The 18,034-nt window shown below is 47.3% G+C and overlaps 2 protein-coding genes across 4 annotated transcripts in view; one reads left to right on the forward strand and one right to left on the reverse strand.

The window, feature by feature from the left end:
* The first annotated feature begins 44 nt into the window (after positions 1–44).
* Positions 45–17,384, forward strand: BCCIP (BRCA2 and CDKN1A interacting protein). Its single transcript, XM_052660964.1, has 7 exons — positions 45–191; positions 8,000–8,074; positions 8,734–8,814; positions 12,378–12,467; positions 13,573–13,760; positions 15,450–15,624; positions 16,947–17,384. Exons 1-7 carry the CDS (start codon positions 51–53, stop codon positions 17,115–17,117), a joined length of 921 nt encoding a protein of 306 aa, XP_052516924.1. The 5' UTR covers positions 45–50; the 3' UTR covers positions 17,118–17,384.
* The window catches only part of DHX32 (DEAH-box helicase 32 (putative)), a 57,588-nt gene continuing 50,064 nt past the window's right edge, over positions 10,511–18,034 (reverse strand). For all 3 annotated transcript variants that reach the window (XM_052660961.1, XM_052660963.1, XM_052660962.1), the window contains exon 12: positions 10,511–17,690. In XM_052660961.1, coding sequence (XP_052516921.1) covers positions 17,522–17,690 — 169 coding nt within the window. In that variant the 3' untranslated portion in view covers positions 10,511–17,521. The remainder of the gene's footprint in view (positions 17,691–18,034) is intronic.

An 18,034-nucleotide genomic window follows, 5' to 3' on the forward strand; every position in this document is an offset into this window, starting at 1 on the left:
CCGGAAGGGCGGGCGCGCGGGGATTGCGCAGGCGCAGAAGCGCCGGCAACATGGCGTCCCGGCCGAAGCGGCGTGCTGTGAGCCGCGTGCCCCCGGCTCTGGGCGATGAGGAAGAGGAGGATGAAGTGGAGGAGGCGGACGAAGACGACAGTGACGAAGAAGAAGATGAAGAGGACGAGGTCGTCAATGAGGTGAGACGCCCGTGCGACCCCGGTTTACCTTCTGTCTAGGAAAAAAGCAAACTTTTTGATAACCAAAGCCGTGTGAATGGGTGAGCTGCCTGAAGTGGCGGCTTCCCCCTACCTGAGGGTCTTGAAACAGAACCTGGAGGTGAGGAAAGGCCCTCACACAGGCACCACGTCGGTCTTTGACACACCGCAGCCACAAAGGTGTTTTCAAAAGGCCTACGCAGGCCGGGGCGGCGGAGGGCCCTGAGCCCTCCTATCGCCGCACCACCCTCCTCGGTGACTGTGTTTGGTTCTCAGGCTGAAGCCACAAATCCTTCTGGGCCGTCAAGGCCTCGAGTCCATCCACTGCTCTCCCCGTGGCCTCCGCGCCGGGGGTCCCGGTACCCGCCTCCCTCACGGCGGCCCAGCCGCGTTTCCTGGAGGCCCGCCTCCTCCTCAGCTCTTCGCGCCGCCTGTATTATTCCTGCTGTGATTTCCCTCCGTTGTTCAAGTCTCAGCTAAGTCGACGTATCTTCTTTTCAAACCAGGTCCTGGTGACACGTTCTCATAGAACTGGGTCCTACTATAGAGCCTGGTTCTGGTGAAAGTGAAGTCGCTCAGTCGTGTCCGATTCTTTGCGACCCTATGGACTGTAGCCTACCAGGCTCCCCTGTCCATGGGATTTTCCAGGCAATAATACTGAAGTGGATTGCCTTTTCCTTCTCTAGGGTATCTTCCCAACCCAGGGATTGAACCTGGGTCTCCCTCATTGTAGACCAGACGCTTTACCGTCTGAGCCACCAAGCCTGGCTCTAGGGATACTTAATGTTTGTTGTTCGTTAAAAAGCAGAGAGGTTACTTTGCCAACAAAGCTCAGTCGGTAAAGAATCTGCCTGCAGTACAGGCGACCTGGGTTCAATCCCTGGGTCGGGAAGATCCCCTGGAGAAGGAAATGGCAACCCACTCTAGTATTCTTGCTTGGGGAATTCCATGGACAGAGGAGCCTGGTGGGCTGCAGTCCATGGGATGGCAAAGAGTCGGGCATGACTGAACGACTAACACTTTCTTTCAGAGACATTACTTTGCCAACAACGATTTGTCTAGTCAAAGCTATGGTTTTTTCAATAGTCACGTACGGATGTGAGAGTTGGACCATAAAGAAACCTGAGCATGGAACAATTCATACTTTTGAACTGTGTTGCTGGAGAAGACTCTTGAGAGTCCCTTGGACTGCAAGGAGATACAACCAGTCCATCCTAAAGGAGATCAGTCCTGGGTGTTCATTGGAAGGACTGGTGCTGAAGCTGAAGCTCCAATAAGTTGGCCACCTGATGCGAAGAACAGACTCATTTGAAAAGACCCTGATGCTGGGAAAGATTGAAGGCGGGAGAAGGGGACGACAGAGGATGAGATGGTTGGATGGCATCACTGACTCAATGGACATGAGTTTGAGTGAGCTTTGGGAGTTGGTGATGAACATGGAGGCCCAGCATGCTACAGTCCATGGGGTCACAAAGAGTCAGACACGACTGAGGGACTGAACCGAACTGAATGTTGAATGAGTAATTAAGACTGAATGGTCCTTAAGATGCTAGAATGCCTAATAGGTAGCCAAATGTAACACGTCCAAAGCCAAAGTGGTAACTTATGCTCCTAGACTTTGCCATGTCTGTAAATGTTTTCCAAAAACTGGGGTCCCTTCTTGGTGGGTGTCAAGCCTGCAGACACAGCCACGCCCAAGATCGGAAGAAGGAGCAATTTATTCTTGGCAGCAAATAAGGAGAACACCGAGGATCTTTCCCAAAGCCGTGTCTCTCCAAACAGCAAAACTGGGGTGGTTTTAAGTTGTCATTGTTCAGTCACTAAGTCATGTCCAACTCTCTGCGACCCCATGGACTGCAGCATGATTCAGTGATGCTACCCAAGCATCCCGTCAGGTTGGTTTATTTTTCTCCCTCAGTTTTTGTCTCATCGCCAACAAAAATTTGTAAAGATGGACTAAAGGGTTTAAAACAAAAGACAAGTTACAGCTCAGTTACAGCTCAAGCAGATAGATCTTTTATTAAATAGACATTCCCAAGACACGGGAGCAGGCCTACTCCAGTGGAGTTACTGTAATGATCCCTTTTGGTTTCTCTCTTTTTTTTTTTTACTTCCCATCTCCTCCTCTTGGTTGTGCAGTGGGCAGAATAGGGCTTGTACCCGATACCAGTCAAGAAATGGGATGCAAATGGGCGTACACTCAAGACCAATTAACAGTTGCATGACAACAGGCTCTATTGTGCATCTCTTCCCATAATCCAGTCTGTTGTAATCAGATGTATATATGTATAGAATATTTTATGAACCCTTAATGGGCTCTTAGCTGCCTAAGGTTATTCGAGGAAGCCCCTGTGGTTGGTTTGTATCCACAGTGTGTCTAGGGTACATCAGAAGTTGGAAAAGTCTCTGTGGTTATTTTGTATCATATCTGTGAGCTCCTCTAGGCACTTCTGCCATGAGGTTTAGAGATCAACATGGATCCTTTTTGGCTGGGCCACCCTTTGCTGCTCATGCCTAACTTCTACCTAACAATTTCATCCTCATCCTTCCTACCTAACAATTTCAGTCTCCCCTTTCCCCTCTTGCCCTCTGTCTTTCTCCTGCATCAGGGTCTTTCCAGTGAGTTGGCTCTTCACGTCAGGTGGCCAAAATATTGGAGCTTTAACTTCATCATCAGTTATTCAGTAAATATTCAGAGTTGATTTCCTTCAGGATTGAATGGTTTGATCTGCCTGCAGCCCAGGAGAAGGCAATGGCACCCCACTCCAGTACTCTTGCTTGGAAAATCCCATGGATTGAGGAGCCTGGTAGGCTGCAGTCCATGGGGTCGCTGAGTCGGACACGACTGAGCCGACTTCACTTTCACTTTTTACTTTCGTGCATTGGAGAAAGAAATGGCAACCCACTCCAGTGTTCTTGCCTGGAGAATCTCAGGGACAGGGGAGCCTGGTGGGCTGCTGTCTGTGGGGTTGCACAGAGTCGGACACCACTGAAGTGACTTAGCAGCAGCAGCAGCCTGCAGCCCAGGGGACTCTGAAGAGTCTTCTCCAGTACCACAATTCAAAAGCATCAATTCTTCCGTGCTCGGCCTTCTTTATGGTTCAACTCTCACATCCGTACATAACTGGTGGAAAAACTATAGATAGCTTTGACTATACAGACCTTTGACAGCATAGTGATGTCTCTGCTTTTTAATATGCTATCTAGGTTTGTCATAGGTTTCCTTCTAAGGAGCAAGCATCTTTCAATTTCATGGCTGCAGTTACTGTCCGCAGTGATTTGGGAGCCCAAGAAAATAAAAATTTGTCCCTGTTTCCACTTTTTCCCTCTCTATTTGCCATGAAGTGATTGGACTGGATGTCATGATCTTAGGTTTTTTAATGTTGAGTTTAAGCCGGTTTTTTCACTCTTCTCTTTCACCCTCATCAAGAGGCTCATCAGTTTCTTTTCATTTTCTGCCATTTCTGCATATCTGAGGTTGTTGATATTCTGACAGTCTTGATTCCAGCTTGTGAGTCATTCAACCTGGCATTTCGCATGCTGTACTCTTCATAGAAATTTAATAAATAAGGTGACAGAATACAGCCTTGACAAACCCTTTCCCAAATTTTAAACCAGCCTGTTGTTCCATGTCTGGTTCTAACTGTTGCTTCTTGACCAGCATACAGGTTTCTCAGAAGACAGGTAAGGTGGTCTGGTATTTCTAGCTCTTTAAAAATTTTCTACAGTTTGTTGTGATCCGTACAGTCAAAGGCTTTAGCATAGTCAGTGAAGCAGAAGTAGATGTTTTTTTGAGAATTCCCTTGCTTTCTCTATGCCATCGAATGTTGGCAATTTGACCTCTAGTTCCTCTTTTTCTAAACCCAGCGTGTACATCTGGAAGTTCTCAGTTCACGTACTGCTGAAGCCTAGCTTGAAGGATTTTGAGCATAGTCTTTTTAGCATGTGAAATGAGTGCAATTGTATGCTAATTCGAACATTCGTTGACATTTTGATTGGAATGAACACTGACCTTTTCCAGTCCTGTGGCCACTACAGTTTTCCAAATTTGCTGGCATATTGAGTGCAGTACTTTCACACCATCGTCTTTCAGGGTTTGAAATAGCTTAACTGGAATTCCATCACCTTCACTAGCTTTGTTTGTAGTGACCTTTCCTAAGGCCCACTTGACTTCTCATTCTAGGATGTCTGTCTCTAGGTGAGTGAGCACACCATTGTGGTTATCTGGGTCATGAAGACCTTTTTTGTGTAGTTCTGTGTATTCTTGCCACCTCTTCTTAGAAGTTTCTTCTGCTTCTGTTAGGTCCATACCTTTTCTGTCCTTTCTCATGCCTGTCCTTGCATGAAATGTTCCCTTGATATCTCCAGTTTTCTTGATGAGATCTCTAGTCTTTCCCATTCTATTGTTTTCCTCTGTTTCTTGGTGTTGTTCAGTTAAGAAGGCTTTCTTATTTGTCCTTGCTAGTCTCTGGAACTCTGCATTCAGTTGGGATAGCTCCTTTTCTCCAATTCCTTTCACTTCTTTTCTCAGCTATTTATAAAGCCTCCTTGGACAACTGCTTTGCCTGCTTGCGTTTCTTTTTCTTTGGGTTGGTTTTGGTCACTGCTTCCTGTACAGTGTTATGAACCTCCATCCATAGTTCTTCAGGCATTCTGTCTACCAGCTCTAATCCCTTGAATCTATTTGTCACCTCCACTGTATAATCGTAAGGGATTTGATTTCAGTCATAGCTGAATGGCCTAGTGCTTTTCCCTACTTTCTTCAGTTTAAGCCTGAATTTTGCACTAAAGAGCCCATCATCTGAGCCACAGTCAGTTCCAAGTTTTGTTTTTGCTGACTATATAGAGCTTCTCCATCTTTGGCTGCAAATAATATAATCAATCTCATCTAGGTATTGACCATCTGGTGATGTCCATGTGTGGAGTCGTCTCTTGTGTTATTGGAAGAGGGTGTTTGCTGTGACCAACCTGTTCTCTTGACAAAACTCTGTTAGCCTTTACTCTACTTCATTTTGTACTCCGAGGCCAAACCTGCTAGTTATTATCTCTTGACTTCCTACTTTTGCATTTCAATCCCCTATGATGAAAAGAACATTTTTTAAGTTAAGGGTACATGTATATTCATGAATGGGCTTAAGCAGAGGAGAATTAAGCATAAAATTGAGGCAAAGGTTGGTCAAGTCCCAGCTTTAGTTAATTGAAGTCGGAAGGGTCACCATCTTTATTCCATCCTCCACCTTGTGGGGACTTTAGTTCCTGCAGATCTCAGGTATTATGTTTATCTTTTGAGGAGGAACTGGGACTTCTGTCACTGCACTGTTGTTTAATTACCTTTTCTCTGTTCCTCTGTATCCTTCAGATAATTAATTACTGAGACCTGTTTGAGGGCAAGCACTGTGGTCAGGCTTAGAATACAAAATGGATGAGGCCAGAATGGCTTATTTTATGTCAAGAAAGCCATTTGTGGTTCTTTATCACCTAGCACGCCCTAACTTACCTGCTTTTATAAATGGTCCCCAAATTCAGAAGTTGCTCAAGTTCAAAACCTGAAAGTTAGATTTAATTCCTCCCTTATCCTCAAAATCTTGTTGGCTTTATCATCAGTAGCCAGACATTTCTCATCAGTGATTCTGTGCTGGTCACAGGCCACTCTTTCACTATCTCTTGCCTGGACTTCTGTAGTACGTTTTAACTGGCTACATTCTTGTAACCTCCAGTCTCTCCTCCATCCACAGCAGAGAGATCTTTTAAAAATATAGGTCTGGGGACTTTGCTCACTGTCTCAGTTGAGACTCCACCCTTCCACTGCATGGGACATGAGTTTGATCCCTGGTTGCAGAACTAAGATCTCCATGCTGCATGGCATGGCTAGAAAAAAAAAATGTAGCTCTGTTCTCCCTTCCTTGCTTTGACTGCTCTGGTGGGTTCCCGTTTCATTTGTAAGAAAATCCAAAGTTCTAATGGTTATTGGACTGAGAGGCAGCTGGTATGGCAGGATCAGAATAAGGAAGAGAGTAATGGGAAATGAACATGAGTGGGGGAAGTGTGGGTGCAAAGTGAGGACTGGTTATGGGGGCTGGTATATAATAATAACTCTTTACTGACTGGAGGATTTTTGCAGAAATTAACACCTGTGGCTGGCAGTTTATATAAGTGAATATTGAAACGTCTTCAGTCAATAATGTTTAGGTAACAAAAGATGAATTAACACGTCTCTGGCCAATAATGTGAAAAGCTCCATGGAACAGAGCTTTCCCCTACAAAACAGCTCTTTACTTTGGCCCCTTCCTTGAACGTGGTCTCATCATTTTTTATTTAGCACTTTTAACTGGCTGTTTAGCTAACTTTGTGTTGTAGAAATCAGTACTTGTGTTAACATGGATAATCAGACTACCAGTGATTGAAAATTTGCGTAGTAACCATCACTGACGGTAGTGTAAGAAACTAGGCACTTGGATGTAGTGTTGGTGTCAACACTGGATGTAAACTGGTGTAAACTGATGCAGCCTTTTGGGGGGGGTGCAGTTTGACAAAATCAAAGCTTAAAATATGTAAATCCTCTGATTCAGTGATACTGCTTGTAATTTAACCTCTATTTAGGATCCTCAAAGGCTGATCTTATTTAGCACTTAAAAGCCTTTAAAGTTTTGTTTTCGGAGTGAAGTAGTCCTTTCGTTTATTTATGGAATGTTTCAGTGGCGTTGCTTCCTAGAGTCTGTTTCATGTCACGGCGAGAGATCCGTTTGCCCAGCTCCACAGACCTTTTGGTTGCTTGCACTCAGCACGTTTCCTCCTGCCTCAGGGCCTTAGTACGCGCTCTTCCCTGTGCCTGGAACTCTTTACTAGTCCTTAGTTCCCACCTCCAGTGTCACTTCTCTAAGGGAAGCCTTTCCTGAATTTCTGACTCCTATTACTTAAGCTCCTATAGCCCCATTCACCTATCTGTAGCCTCCAAAGGTGTGATCTATTTATTTCCATGACTGTTTCCTTAATGAAGTCACTCAGTCATGTCCGACTCTTTGCAGCCCCGTGGACTGTAGCCTACCAGGTTCCTCCGTCCATGGGATTTTCCAGGCAAGGGTACTGGAGTGGGCTGCCATTTCCTCCTCCAGGGGATCTTCCCAGCCCAGGGATCAAACCCGGGTCTCCCGCACTGCAGGCAGACGCCTTACCATCTGAGCCACCAAGGAAGCCCATTTCCTTAATGTCTGTGTTGCCGCCTAAACTGTAAGCTCCACGAGGGTGTGATGTCTGCTTTTCATCTTGAGTGCCTGTCACAGTGCTTGGTGCAGAGTGGAACTCAGTAAACATTTGCCCAGTGAATGAAGCCTGGCCTTGTATCCATGGGCTGAATCAAGCTCCAGGCAATGCCAGGGACTTTTGGAGTGTTTTTTCTTTGTTCACACTTAGTGCAGTCAGGTAAGAGTTTCTCTTTTGCTTTACTCAGAACAGACTTTCTTTGCATTAAAACCAGGTCGCTCTGAGCACTCCGTTGTTCTCAGGCTTTGGTTTCAGATGAGATGGTGTAAAGGTGCTTTGTTGCCTGTGCAGATGGCAGTCTTGGTGATGTTTGCTTTTTATTTTGAAGCCTAGACAGTTTTAGTTCTTTTGGTAACATTTTCTTCTTTTCCTCCTTTCGCTGGCATGTTCTGTAGATGGAGAGAGAGCCAAAAAGAATGGGGGAGGGGGCAAGGTAGGTGGAGGGAAAAAAACAATGGGCAAATGGAAAATAATGCCTGAATTGTCTTAGTGAGTTATGTATGATGACTGACTTTGTGTGTCATTTACAGGAAGTGAATATTGGATTTGAAGCTTACTCTATCTCAGATAACGATTATGATGGAATTAAGAAGTTACTACAGCAGGTATGGTCTTTTATTCCTTGCACATGAGTCTGCTCTTCTAAGAAATTCCAGGCCCTTCAGTATAAGTTCTGTCGGATTTCAGTTTTACTCTTTTAGAATTCCCATTCCTGCCTGCCTTCCTTGCCTGGAGGGAAGAATGCTTTTTTCCTTTCCCAGGGCTTCCTCCCCTGTTTGAGCCTCTGACGAACACACTTAAGTATTCTGTGTTCTGAAATGCCCTCCCTGTCATCTTTTCATTACTTGTGCTGTTACTCAGTTTTTCTTTAATTCATTTCTCAACTTTATGGGGTTGGAGGAATTCTCAGGTAATCCCCGTTTCACTGCTCTGCCATCTGGTGTCACAAGCAGCAGAGGGCTCGGTTCTCTACCTGTCAGAGCCTCCAGGGTCTGTGGCCTGATGTCCCCCCCCCCCGCCCCCTCCCTATCCTTGACCCTCCCCAGCACGTCCTGAATTACCACCGACTGCCTCTTCTCACATGTCTGTGCCTTGACTTCTTTGATTCTCTTCGGCTTTTTCTTTCCTTTTGGGTTGCTTTTATGGGTCATCTTCCTGGTCAACTCATTTGAAATGTCACTATTTTTATTTGCATATGGAAATGAGAAGTTTTATTAGAAACTATTCTTTGGTTTTAATTTAAAATAATTTTTTTCTCTCTTAGCTTTTTCTAAAAGCCCCTGTGAACACTGCAGAACTCACAGATCTCTTGATTCAACAGAACCATATCGGGAGTGTGATTAAGGTGAGCAGGACATTGGTGTTTATTCTGATTAAATTAGTTCCGTATCCTAAGTTCCTTCTGGTTTACAGCACACAGGCCAGAAACTCAGATTGGAAAGTATCACTGGCTAGCAGGCCATCTCGGCAGTCCAGAGTTATTAAATGCAGTGATCCAGGCAGTGGCAGTGGGTGCTAGGGAGAGAAGTAGGCTGATTCAGAAGAGACTGGGGAGGTGAAATGCGACCGGGCTTAGTGAATGACCGGGTCTGAGAGAGGGGAAAGGAGTCGAAGAGGATTCCGCAGGGTCTGTCTGGAGAACCACAGTCCAAGTGTGGAGGAGGATCAGGTCAGGAAGGGAACATGACTGTGGGTTTGTACGTCTTACATTTTATTGCGTGTGATACATGCAAGTGAGCAGTGGGGCAGCTGCTGGAGTCTGGGGTGTTTTCAGCAGATAAACGGTCACTGACGTCATGAGAGGGGTTGAGATTGCTCAGGGAGGGCAGGAATGGACTCTGGCCGCACCAGTGGTAGCTGAATGAGTGAACTGAGTGGCAGAGCCTGCAAGGAGGCTTGGGAGTGGCAGGAGCGGGAAGGGGGAAGCTTTGAGTGGCGTCATGCAAAGCAGGGGGTGGCATTTGGAGGAGGAGGGGCAGGCCGGGCCGAGTCCCGCCTCTGTGCACCCTCCGCTGGCTCTGTCAGCTCTGCGGCCTGATGGGCTGCCCCGCAGCTTGGTGTCTGAGGACAGAGCAGTCCTGCTTGGCTCATGGAGCCGCACTTGGAACAGAGCTCCGTGCGGGCGGCTCCTGTTGCTTCAGCCACAGTAGCTGGAGGGGCTCCAGCGGGGCTGGAGGATTTTCTTGCCACGTGGCTCACTGCCTTGACTCCACTGGGAGCCCAGTGGGGACTGTGGGCCTCCCTACCCAGGAGAGCCAGGCGGAAGTACAGAGCACCATGGTACCGAGTCATTTGCAGCATCTGCCTGAGGAGCAGATGTGAAGGTCTGTGCAGGTTCAAGGGGAGGGTGCACAGACCCCCCCCTTGCTGGGAGGAGTGTCTAGGTCAGTGTCAGACGAGAATGTGGGATTGGAGAAGGGATGGGGACCACCTGTGGACGGCAGTCTGCCCGGTGACCTCACATACGCCCACGTGGCGCTCTGTCCGTGCGGGTGGTGCTGGTGTTCCTCCAGAGCGGTGGGTGCACAGGGTGAGGTGTGTACAACCGGGTCTGGTACCGGCGCGGGCTCTGCACGTGTAGCCGTCTGCATGAAGTCTTTTTTATATCTCCCGCACCCACCTCAGTCTAAGGTTCCACTCTAACATAATCACTGTTGGCCATCTCATTTTGTTTTCAAAGCCAAAATTCTTGAAAAAGATTCTACGTTCAATTTCCACCTCCTCACCTCCTGAACACCAAATACCTCAATCTGGCTTTTACCCCCGACTCTCCTGACGTCCTGAAACTGATGGGGTCACTAGTATCTTTGCACAGCAGACACTTTTCAGACCTGCGGCCAGCATGCAGAACCTCTGGCATGCAGAGTCAGGAGAACGAAACGAGTGACGCCCCGGAGGCTTCCTCTCATGGGCTCAGTGGGGAGAAGCAGGCCACCTGCTCTTTCAGCAGGTAGATGTGAGCTCTCGCTGATGAGTGTCCTGAGACCTGAGGGACACCAATGAGAAGCGGTCACTTTATTTTTGAAAAGTTTATTCTCTGGTTGGGGGATTCATCCTTTAATTGAATAATTACACAAATAAATCTAAAGTACAATCAGGGCTCCCTCGGCTCCAGCAGAGACACCTGAGGTGTCCCAGGGACCAGACTTCTCCTTCTGAGGACAGGGACTGCCAGAACGTTCTGGACCCTGTGGAGGTGGGGGAATTTGGACTGTTTGAGAGAAGGCATTTTCGAGGGTTGTGGAGGGAAGGGGTGGGCTGTGCAGACCGCACGTGCTTGCTCACCTGGAGACTCGGGGCCCAAGAGGCTCGGGAGAGGTAAGGGGTGGGCTGGGAGGAGGCCGGACTCGGGTCAGGCAGGGCGGCTCCTGTGGGGGAGGCAGGTGGTGGTGGACGAGGCTGGGCTGTGGTGACCAGCAGACCCCGTGCTGCTGCCTGGATGCCCGATGGCCTGTGGAGGAAGAGGGCTGAGCATGTTCCAGAGTGCTTGTTGCTTCTCAAGGAAGCATTTGGCAGGCTTCGCCTTGAGGGAGCCTTTTTCACACTCCCTGCCGTGGGCCTGTGGGTACCAACAGGCTTCGTCACAGTGGCTGGGGGTCCACCGTCTGCTGTTGCTCTCAGGGGGCCCGGGCGGTCGACACAGCACGTTTCCCTCTGCTGCTTTCCCCTCTCCTCCGAGAGCAGGCGTGCCCTTGAGCCTCTCACTGGGACTGGTGGCCTCTCCTGAGCCGCCTTCTCATTTTCTCCTTTGCACCCTCTTGTTTTGTTGAGCCTAAGGCTTCCCTCACTTTGGCACCTCATTTGTTTGGGTGACCTTTGCCTTAGCGGCCTTGCCTGAGCCACCCTACCCTTCCATGTTCAGTAGATGTGTTTTGTTGTAGAGCCTGGTTGCCCCCTTGCCTGAGGTCCCCTCAGTGGCATGGTCCACTCAGATCCAGGAGCCATGCCCCCTCACCATCCCCAGGTGCCAGGCCCCCCTGCAGCTCAGTCTGTTTTGACTTGGGCCCCGCAGGCAGTTCTACTCTGCTCTCTGTTCCTGCTGAGGCCCTGGCCACAGGAGGTGCCCTGGCACCGCCGACTGCTCCTGTGCCTGGCTGAGCAGCGGTGCTGGGACCCCTTCCCGCAGAGAAGTTCAGGGACACTCGGGGCAAGCCTGGGTCCCTGCCGTCCTTCGGGGGAAGAGCAGCAGCCTTATTTAATTCATTCAGCACATCTTCCCCGAGGACTTAGTCTGTGCCAAACTCTGTGCTGGGGACTGGGGAAGCCGCGAGAGGAGTTTACAGCTTGGACGAGCGGACAGGCAGCAGGTGAAGCAAAGTGTGGCCGACACGTTGAGTAGAACCGAAGCAGGAGGTCAAAACACGAAAGGGTAGGGTGGCTCAGGAGTCACGTACCCCACTCTCGGTGCCGCTTTTGCAGTTTCTCGTTTCCCGTCTCACCCTCTTTTCCTCTCCTGCCCGTGCACTGAGGCATTGTTCATCTTCACCTGTGGTCATCACTGGCTGGTGCTCTGAAGCATGGGTTTTGGGTGAGACAGTGTTGTGGACGCACAAACAAGCCTGGGCGGCCTCCAGCATCACTTAGGAAAGAGACTAAAATGGTTTCCTTAATGAGGGCTTATCTGTTCTGGACTTAAAATACACTGAGCAGAACGTCTTAAAGAGTCAAGAAAGATACTGAGAGCAGGAGGAGATCACCCAGCCTGTGAGAAGAGGACAGAGTCAGGGAGGTGACGTGATGGGAACAGGGCTGCACAGGTTTAGTCCATGAGGCTTTGCTAAGGCATGACAGTAAAACAGAGTTTTCATTTGAAATGTGAAAAGATAAATGCCATCTAGATTCCAGGACTTCGCACTGTACTTCTTCTCAACCAAAGGTAAAATGAGTATTTTCTTTTTTTTGAAACAGCAAACGGATGTTTCAGAAGACAGCGATGACGATGTGGATGAAGACGAGATTTTTGGTTTCATAAGTCTTTTAAATTTAACTGAAAGAAAGGTTGGTTTCATTGGGTGGCCATTAGAGTGGTTATTCGTTAGGGCAGAACCTAAAAAGTTAATTCTATTTAATCCTTGATGAAAGAGTGTTTTATATCAGATAAAGATACTAAATATAAGGACATGTGCTCTTGTAAAATCTTACTGTAATCCTTTTTTCAATATAAAGGTATTTTTGTTTCTCTGAATAATCTGTACCCAGTTAAAGTCATTTACTGCCTGTGGTATAGAGAATTGTCCTCTGAGTTTTAAAGAGTGAGTTTTCTGATGTTGGTGTGGACACAGCTGTTTTTGCTGTCTGCACAGCTGTTTTTGCTGTCTCTACAGCTGTTTTCTTTGATTCTGAGTCTTCATTGCTTCCTGAAATTGAGGACACTCACATGTATTTGTATTTTCATTCATATATTGACTCATTGATGGGTTCTAGTTAAAAAAAAAAGAACAACCCAGGGGGTTTACCCTCCTTAGAATAAGATGCAGGCTACACTTTAATTTTTAAGTGAACTTTTCAGATACTTTCGTCTTATGGGACGGACTAGAGTTTCTATCCCAGTATGTCTGAGTTAGTATAACCTTCTCTGATCACTGAGTATGGGCTAGTAAGTAACCAGGTGTAGTTACTTTTGAAAAATAATCAACACAATCAGACTTGTAAAGTGAAAGTCGCTCAGTCATGTCCAACTCTTTGCGACCCTATGGACTATACAGTCCGTGGAATTCTCCAGGCCAGAATGCTGGAGTGGGAAGCCTTTCCCTTCTCCAGGGGAGCTTCCCAACCCAGGGATCAAACCCAGGTCTCCCGCATTGTGGGCAGATTCTTTACCAGCTGAGCCACAAGGGAAGCCCAAGAATACTGGAGTGGGTAGCCTATCCCTTCTCCAGTGGATCTTCCTGACCCAGGAATTGAATCAGGGTCTCCTGCATTGCAGGCAGATTATTTACCTACTGAACTATCAGGGAAACCCGAAGACTTGTAAGGTTTTTTTTTAAAGGCTTTGGCAGGAAACCACACTTATCTATAAGATACTAAAAAGTGATAGCTCTCACATTTCTGTTTTCTCCTGTGGGTGATGGCTGTGATAGAGAGCCTTCTCTTTGCTTTCTAGGGAACCCCTTGTGCTGAGCAAATTAAGGAGCTGATTCTGCGCCTCTGTGAGAAGAATTGTGAGAAGAGCACGGGTGAGGAGCTGGACAGGCTTTTCAACGACACCGCCAGGCCTGTGGGCTTTCTGCTGAGTGAGAGATTCATTAACGTTCCTCCACAGATCGCACTGCCCATGCACCAGCAGCTTCAGTAAGAGACTGGAAAACGCCTTTCAGCAGGAGGCTTTCCCCCAAGTAGATTCAGAAATGTGACTCCAATAGAATCTGTTGGTTTAAGCATGTGTTGGGGGAGTGCCTGAGAGATGTACGTGTTACTAGTAATAGGCTTTTTAATAGTTTTAATTCCTTAGGACTGTTGTGACAATAGTCTTAATAATTGTAAAGATTTAAATGGTATAAAAATTAAGAGTTTCATATACACTTTAACGCCCATTTGACGAGTTTTTCATCCGCTTCAGAGATAGGATTTCTGTTTCACGAATGAAATGTAACTAATTACAATAACAAAACCGTAAAATTCCTAAATTCCATTGGGATATTCTGTGGCGAATGCAACCATGGCCTGATACTGCCTCTCAACTCAGGGTTTGTTATTGTTTTGCTTTAATGCAGGAGCTTTAAGTTTACAAGAATATTTTAAATGTATGGAGAGATAGGAATTGATACTGCCTGTGCTTTGACATAGAGGAGGATGAAATTACAGGTGGACACCCAGGCTTTACAGAGTTATTATTTCTCAGAGGTCAGGGTACATCTTTGTGATTTCCCTGGAAATAGTTGGTGCAAATGTGACTATGGTTTGAAACCTTTTGGTTTTCCATTTTTCCTTTATACAGTTGCTTTTTAGCTTTGCTCTTTCTCCCTTGCCCCCTCCCCTTAGCTGCTCCTCATACTGTACTTGTGGTGCCTGCCTGTTTGACTTGTCTTTTTTCTGATCAGCTGGAGCTCACGTTTGTTTGATTTCATAGGAGGATCAGCTTTCTTCTGATCCTGTGAAAGAAAGCCGATGTGGGTTGTTTTGAGTTTCTTTACATTTTTGTTTAGCCAGACATACGGGGTTGCTGCTGCTGCTAAGTCGCTTCAGTTGTGTCCAACTCTGTGCGACCCCATAGACGGCAGCCCACCAGGCTCCCCCGTCCCTGGGATTCTCCAGGCAAGAACACTGGAGTGGGTTGCCATTTCCTTCTCCAATGCATGAAGGTGAAAAGAGAAAGTGAAGTCGCTCAGTCATGTCTGACTCTTAGCGACCCCATGGACTGCAGCCTACCAGGCTCCTCCGTCCATGGGATTTTCCAGGCAAGAGTACTGGAGTGGGGTGCCATTGCCTTCTCCACATACGGGGTTATGTATGATTTAAAGGAAGGAAGGAAGAGTTAAGGTTTCATTGCTGTCTCATTGATGTGGTAGTTCAGGGCATCTGTCTGGCCATTTCTGGCAGGCCGGAAATAAGTCCCAGGTGCCAGTGAATGGAGACTGTAGAGGTCACCTGCTGTTGAGGTCACCACGATGGCATCGGTCATGGCTGTGTGCCCTTGTGTGTTTCAGTTAAATGTTTTAGAAAATCCAGATTCTTAGGTATTTTTAACAGAGCAGTGATGTTGTGTGAACTTGAGACTCATCTGTTAAGTTGCTGTGTATCTACAACTCAAGAGTGCTAATCTGCGAGTCACCATACGATTTATTATAAAAGACGCTGCCATAATCAACTGAAGTGCATCCGGCTGCTTTAGAAGCATCCAGATCTAACGTCTGTCAGTTAAGCCTATGTCACCACAGAACTCCGTGAAGAGGTCTCAGTGGTTTTCTCTGTGCGCTGGTTTGTCCACGGATCTTGTCCGGCCCAGCAGGCAAACCTTGTGTCTGTGTGTGTGCCTCGCAGGAAAGAACTAGCAGAGGCACGCAGAGCTAACAAGCCGTGTGGGAAGTGTCACTTCTACCTTCTGATCAGCAAGACGTTTGTGGAAGCAGGAAAAAGCAATTCCAAGAAGAAACGGAGCAACCAAAAGAAAGAAGAGTTAATGTTTGCAAATGCGGAGGAAGAATTTTTCTACGAGGTAAGACTGTCCTGTTCCATCTCTTTGTTTAAATGTAAATAAGGATTTTCTTAATAATAATCAGGATTTCTTGCTCTCTCACTTTATGCTGAAGTTTATATGTGGCCATTCTGTTTTTAAACCTCCGTATCTGCAGCGCCTTGGAGCTAATAACAGAGTGGGGAGGAGGTGATTATCAAGCCGATCACGCTGATGGTTGGCCATTTACAGTGTGCTTAGTATGAGGTCTTCATTCTCCCACCGCTCTGGAAGGTGGGCGTTAGCCTGGTGCACAGGTGGGGCCGTGGAGCCACTGCCTGGTGGGTGTGGAAGGTGGGGTGGGCCCTGCGCCCCTGCTGCTGGCTCCCATGCCGCCCTGTGCCCTCGGACCTAGAGGTCATGCCCCTGGCAGGACTCTCCCTGTAAGCTTGTGCCCATGATGGACAGATGCCACAGCATATACTTCCTCATGCTGCCTGCCTCTCAAAAATGTTAAGTCTCTGAGGAGGACATATTTTCCTGGATCGGATGCTATCACTTATTTTAAAAGGCGTCCACTGAAGACAAAAGCACTATAGATTCAGCTCTGTCCTTGTTTTTCAGGAAGTACATAAGTGAAAATTGTTTAAAATGTGTGCCTCAGCACTTGAGGTAGGCCATGTCAGGGACGAATGTGCGGGTGTTCTAAGATGGGTTGGTCACGCAGACTTACTGTCCTCACGTGAAGCTTTATGCCAGGGAAGCAGCTGGGACAGTGCTAAGACTAGCCTCACGGTTCTTCTCATTAACTGTCAAATGTTATGTCTTAATTTCACTTGTGTATCCCAAGATTATTTTGAGAATCAAATGGGCTTGTGAATATGAGTGACTTCAGAATTATAAAGGTGAAAGAAGGTGAAATTGAGTCGCTCAGTCGTGTCCAACTCTATGCGACCCCATGGTGTAGCCCTCCAGGCTCCTTTGTCCATGGGGTTTTCCAGGCAAGAATTCTGAGGTGGGTTGCCATTCCCTTCTCCAGGGGATCTTCCCAACCCAGGAATCGAACCCAAGTCTCCTACACTGCAGGCAGATTGCTTACCCTCTGAGCCACGAGGGAAGCCAGGGCATTCTCACTCAGCTGCTGGCTCACCTCCTAGAAGTAGGACATGTCCACCCACTCTCTTCATGCAGGTTAGAAATCTCCTTGGGGAGTGCTTTGTAACTTCTACCTGACTGTCCCATTTGAGCGTCCTTTTAACTGTCAGCCTTATTACATTTACCGCACTATTGTATTTCTTGTTATTGATTAAATGAGTTTTGCCTTCAGCTTGTGTGAATTTTAAATTTATGGTCCTTTGGTTTAGAAGGCAATCCTGAAGTTCAGCTACTCAGTGCAGGAGGAGAGCGACACGTGTCTGGGAGGCCGATGGTCCTTTGATGACGTACCAATGAAGCCCCTGCGAACTGTGATGTTAATTCCAGGCGACAAAATGAATGAAATCATGGAAAAACTGAAGGAGCATCTCTCTGTCTAACCCATCTCCCATGGACCGTGGCGGGCTGGCTTCTGCACAGTTACCGGAAGACTTGGTGGAGGCTTCCTGAAAAACTCACGACTTTATTCAGATGAAGGTCCTACAAAAAGTTGGGTTCTGTCAGCCGTGTCTGCGACACATTTACAAAATATCTTTGCTTTTTTAAAATTTTGGTCAAATTACGAACGGTTAAGAACTTTTCCAATAAGAAAAACCACGGGGTAGTAATTTAAGGAACTCAATAAAAACTTCTATTTTTAGTTTTTAAATAACACACAGAGCGTTCTTCCTTTCAGGGCTCCGTGTGGGCCGTGGCGCCTCGTCGGTGCTGCCCCGGTGGGCCGGCCGCCACGCCGCCTCTGGGGCAGGTATTGCACATGGGGCTTCGTGGACGCTCCGCAGCATCACTGCACACTGCACCTCTGTTCAGTAGTTTCCGGGCACTTGTCACACATCTGCTCCTTTTTCGTTGCTGAAATAGGCGATAGGTGATCCATGACTTGCTGTAGAATATCCTTACTTTCACTGGGAGGCAGATTACTGAAATAGTATTGTGGTGCCAGTTGCATAAATCTGTTAAAAACAAAAAATTATTAGTGGTGAGAGATTACCAAGCAAACATGACTGGACCCTTCCCAGGCCTGGAGGGTGTGCCTCCAGAATCTCGATTAGTCTGAACTTCTCAGCGGCTCAGTCTGCCTTTGTAGGATGAGTACTTTGTGGTTCTCGTAGGACCAATCCAGCTGCATTTCTAGGAGAAGCTGGGTTCTCTCTGTCACTAACCACTGGGGAGACTGGTTTTTCCCCCAAGGCCTTCACAGTTCTGCAGCAGGTCAGATCAGGTGCTCGGGAGAACTCGGTGTGTGACGGAGGGAGTGTGTTTGCATCTCTTACTAACAGCACACTTTCCAGCTGCT

Source organism: Budorcas taxicolor, chromosome 23, assembly GCF_023091745.1.
Source record: "Budorcas taxicolor isolate Tak-1 chromosome 23, Takin1.1, whole genome shotgun sequence".
In the NCBI taxonomy this organism is placed as follows: domain Eukaryota; kingdom Metazoa; phylum Chordata; class Mammalia; order Artiodactyla; family Bovidae; genus Budorcas; species Budorcas taxicolor.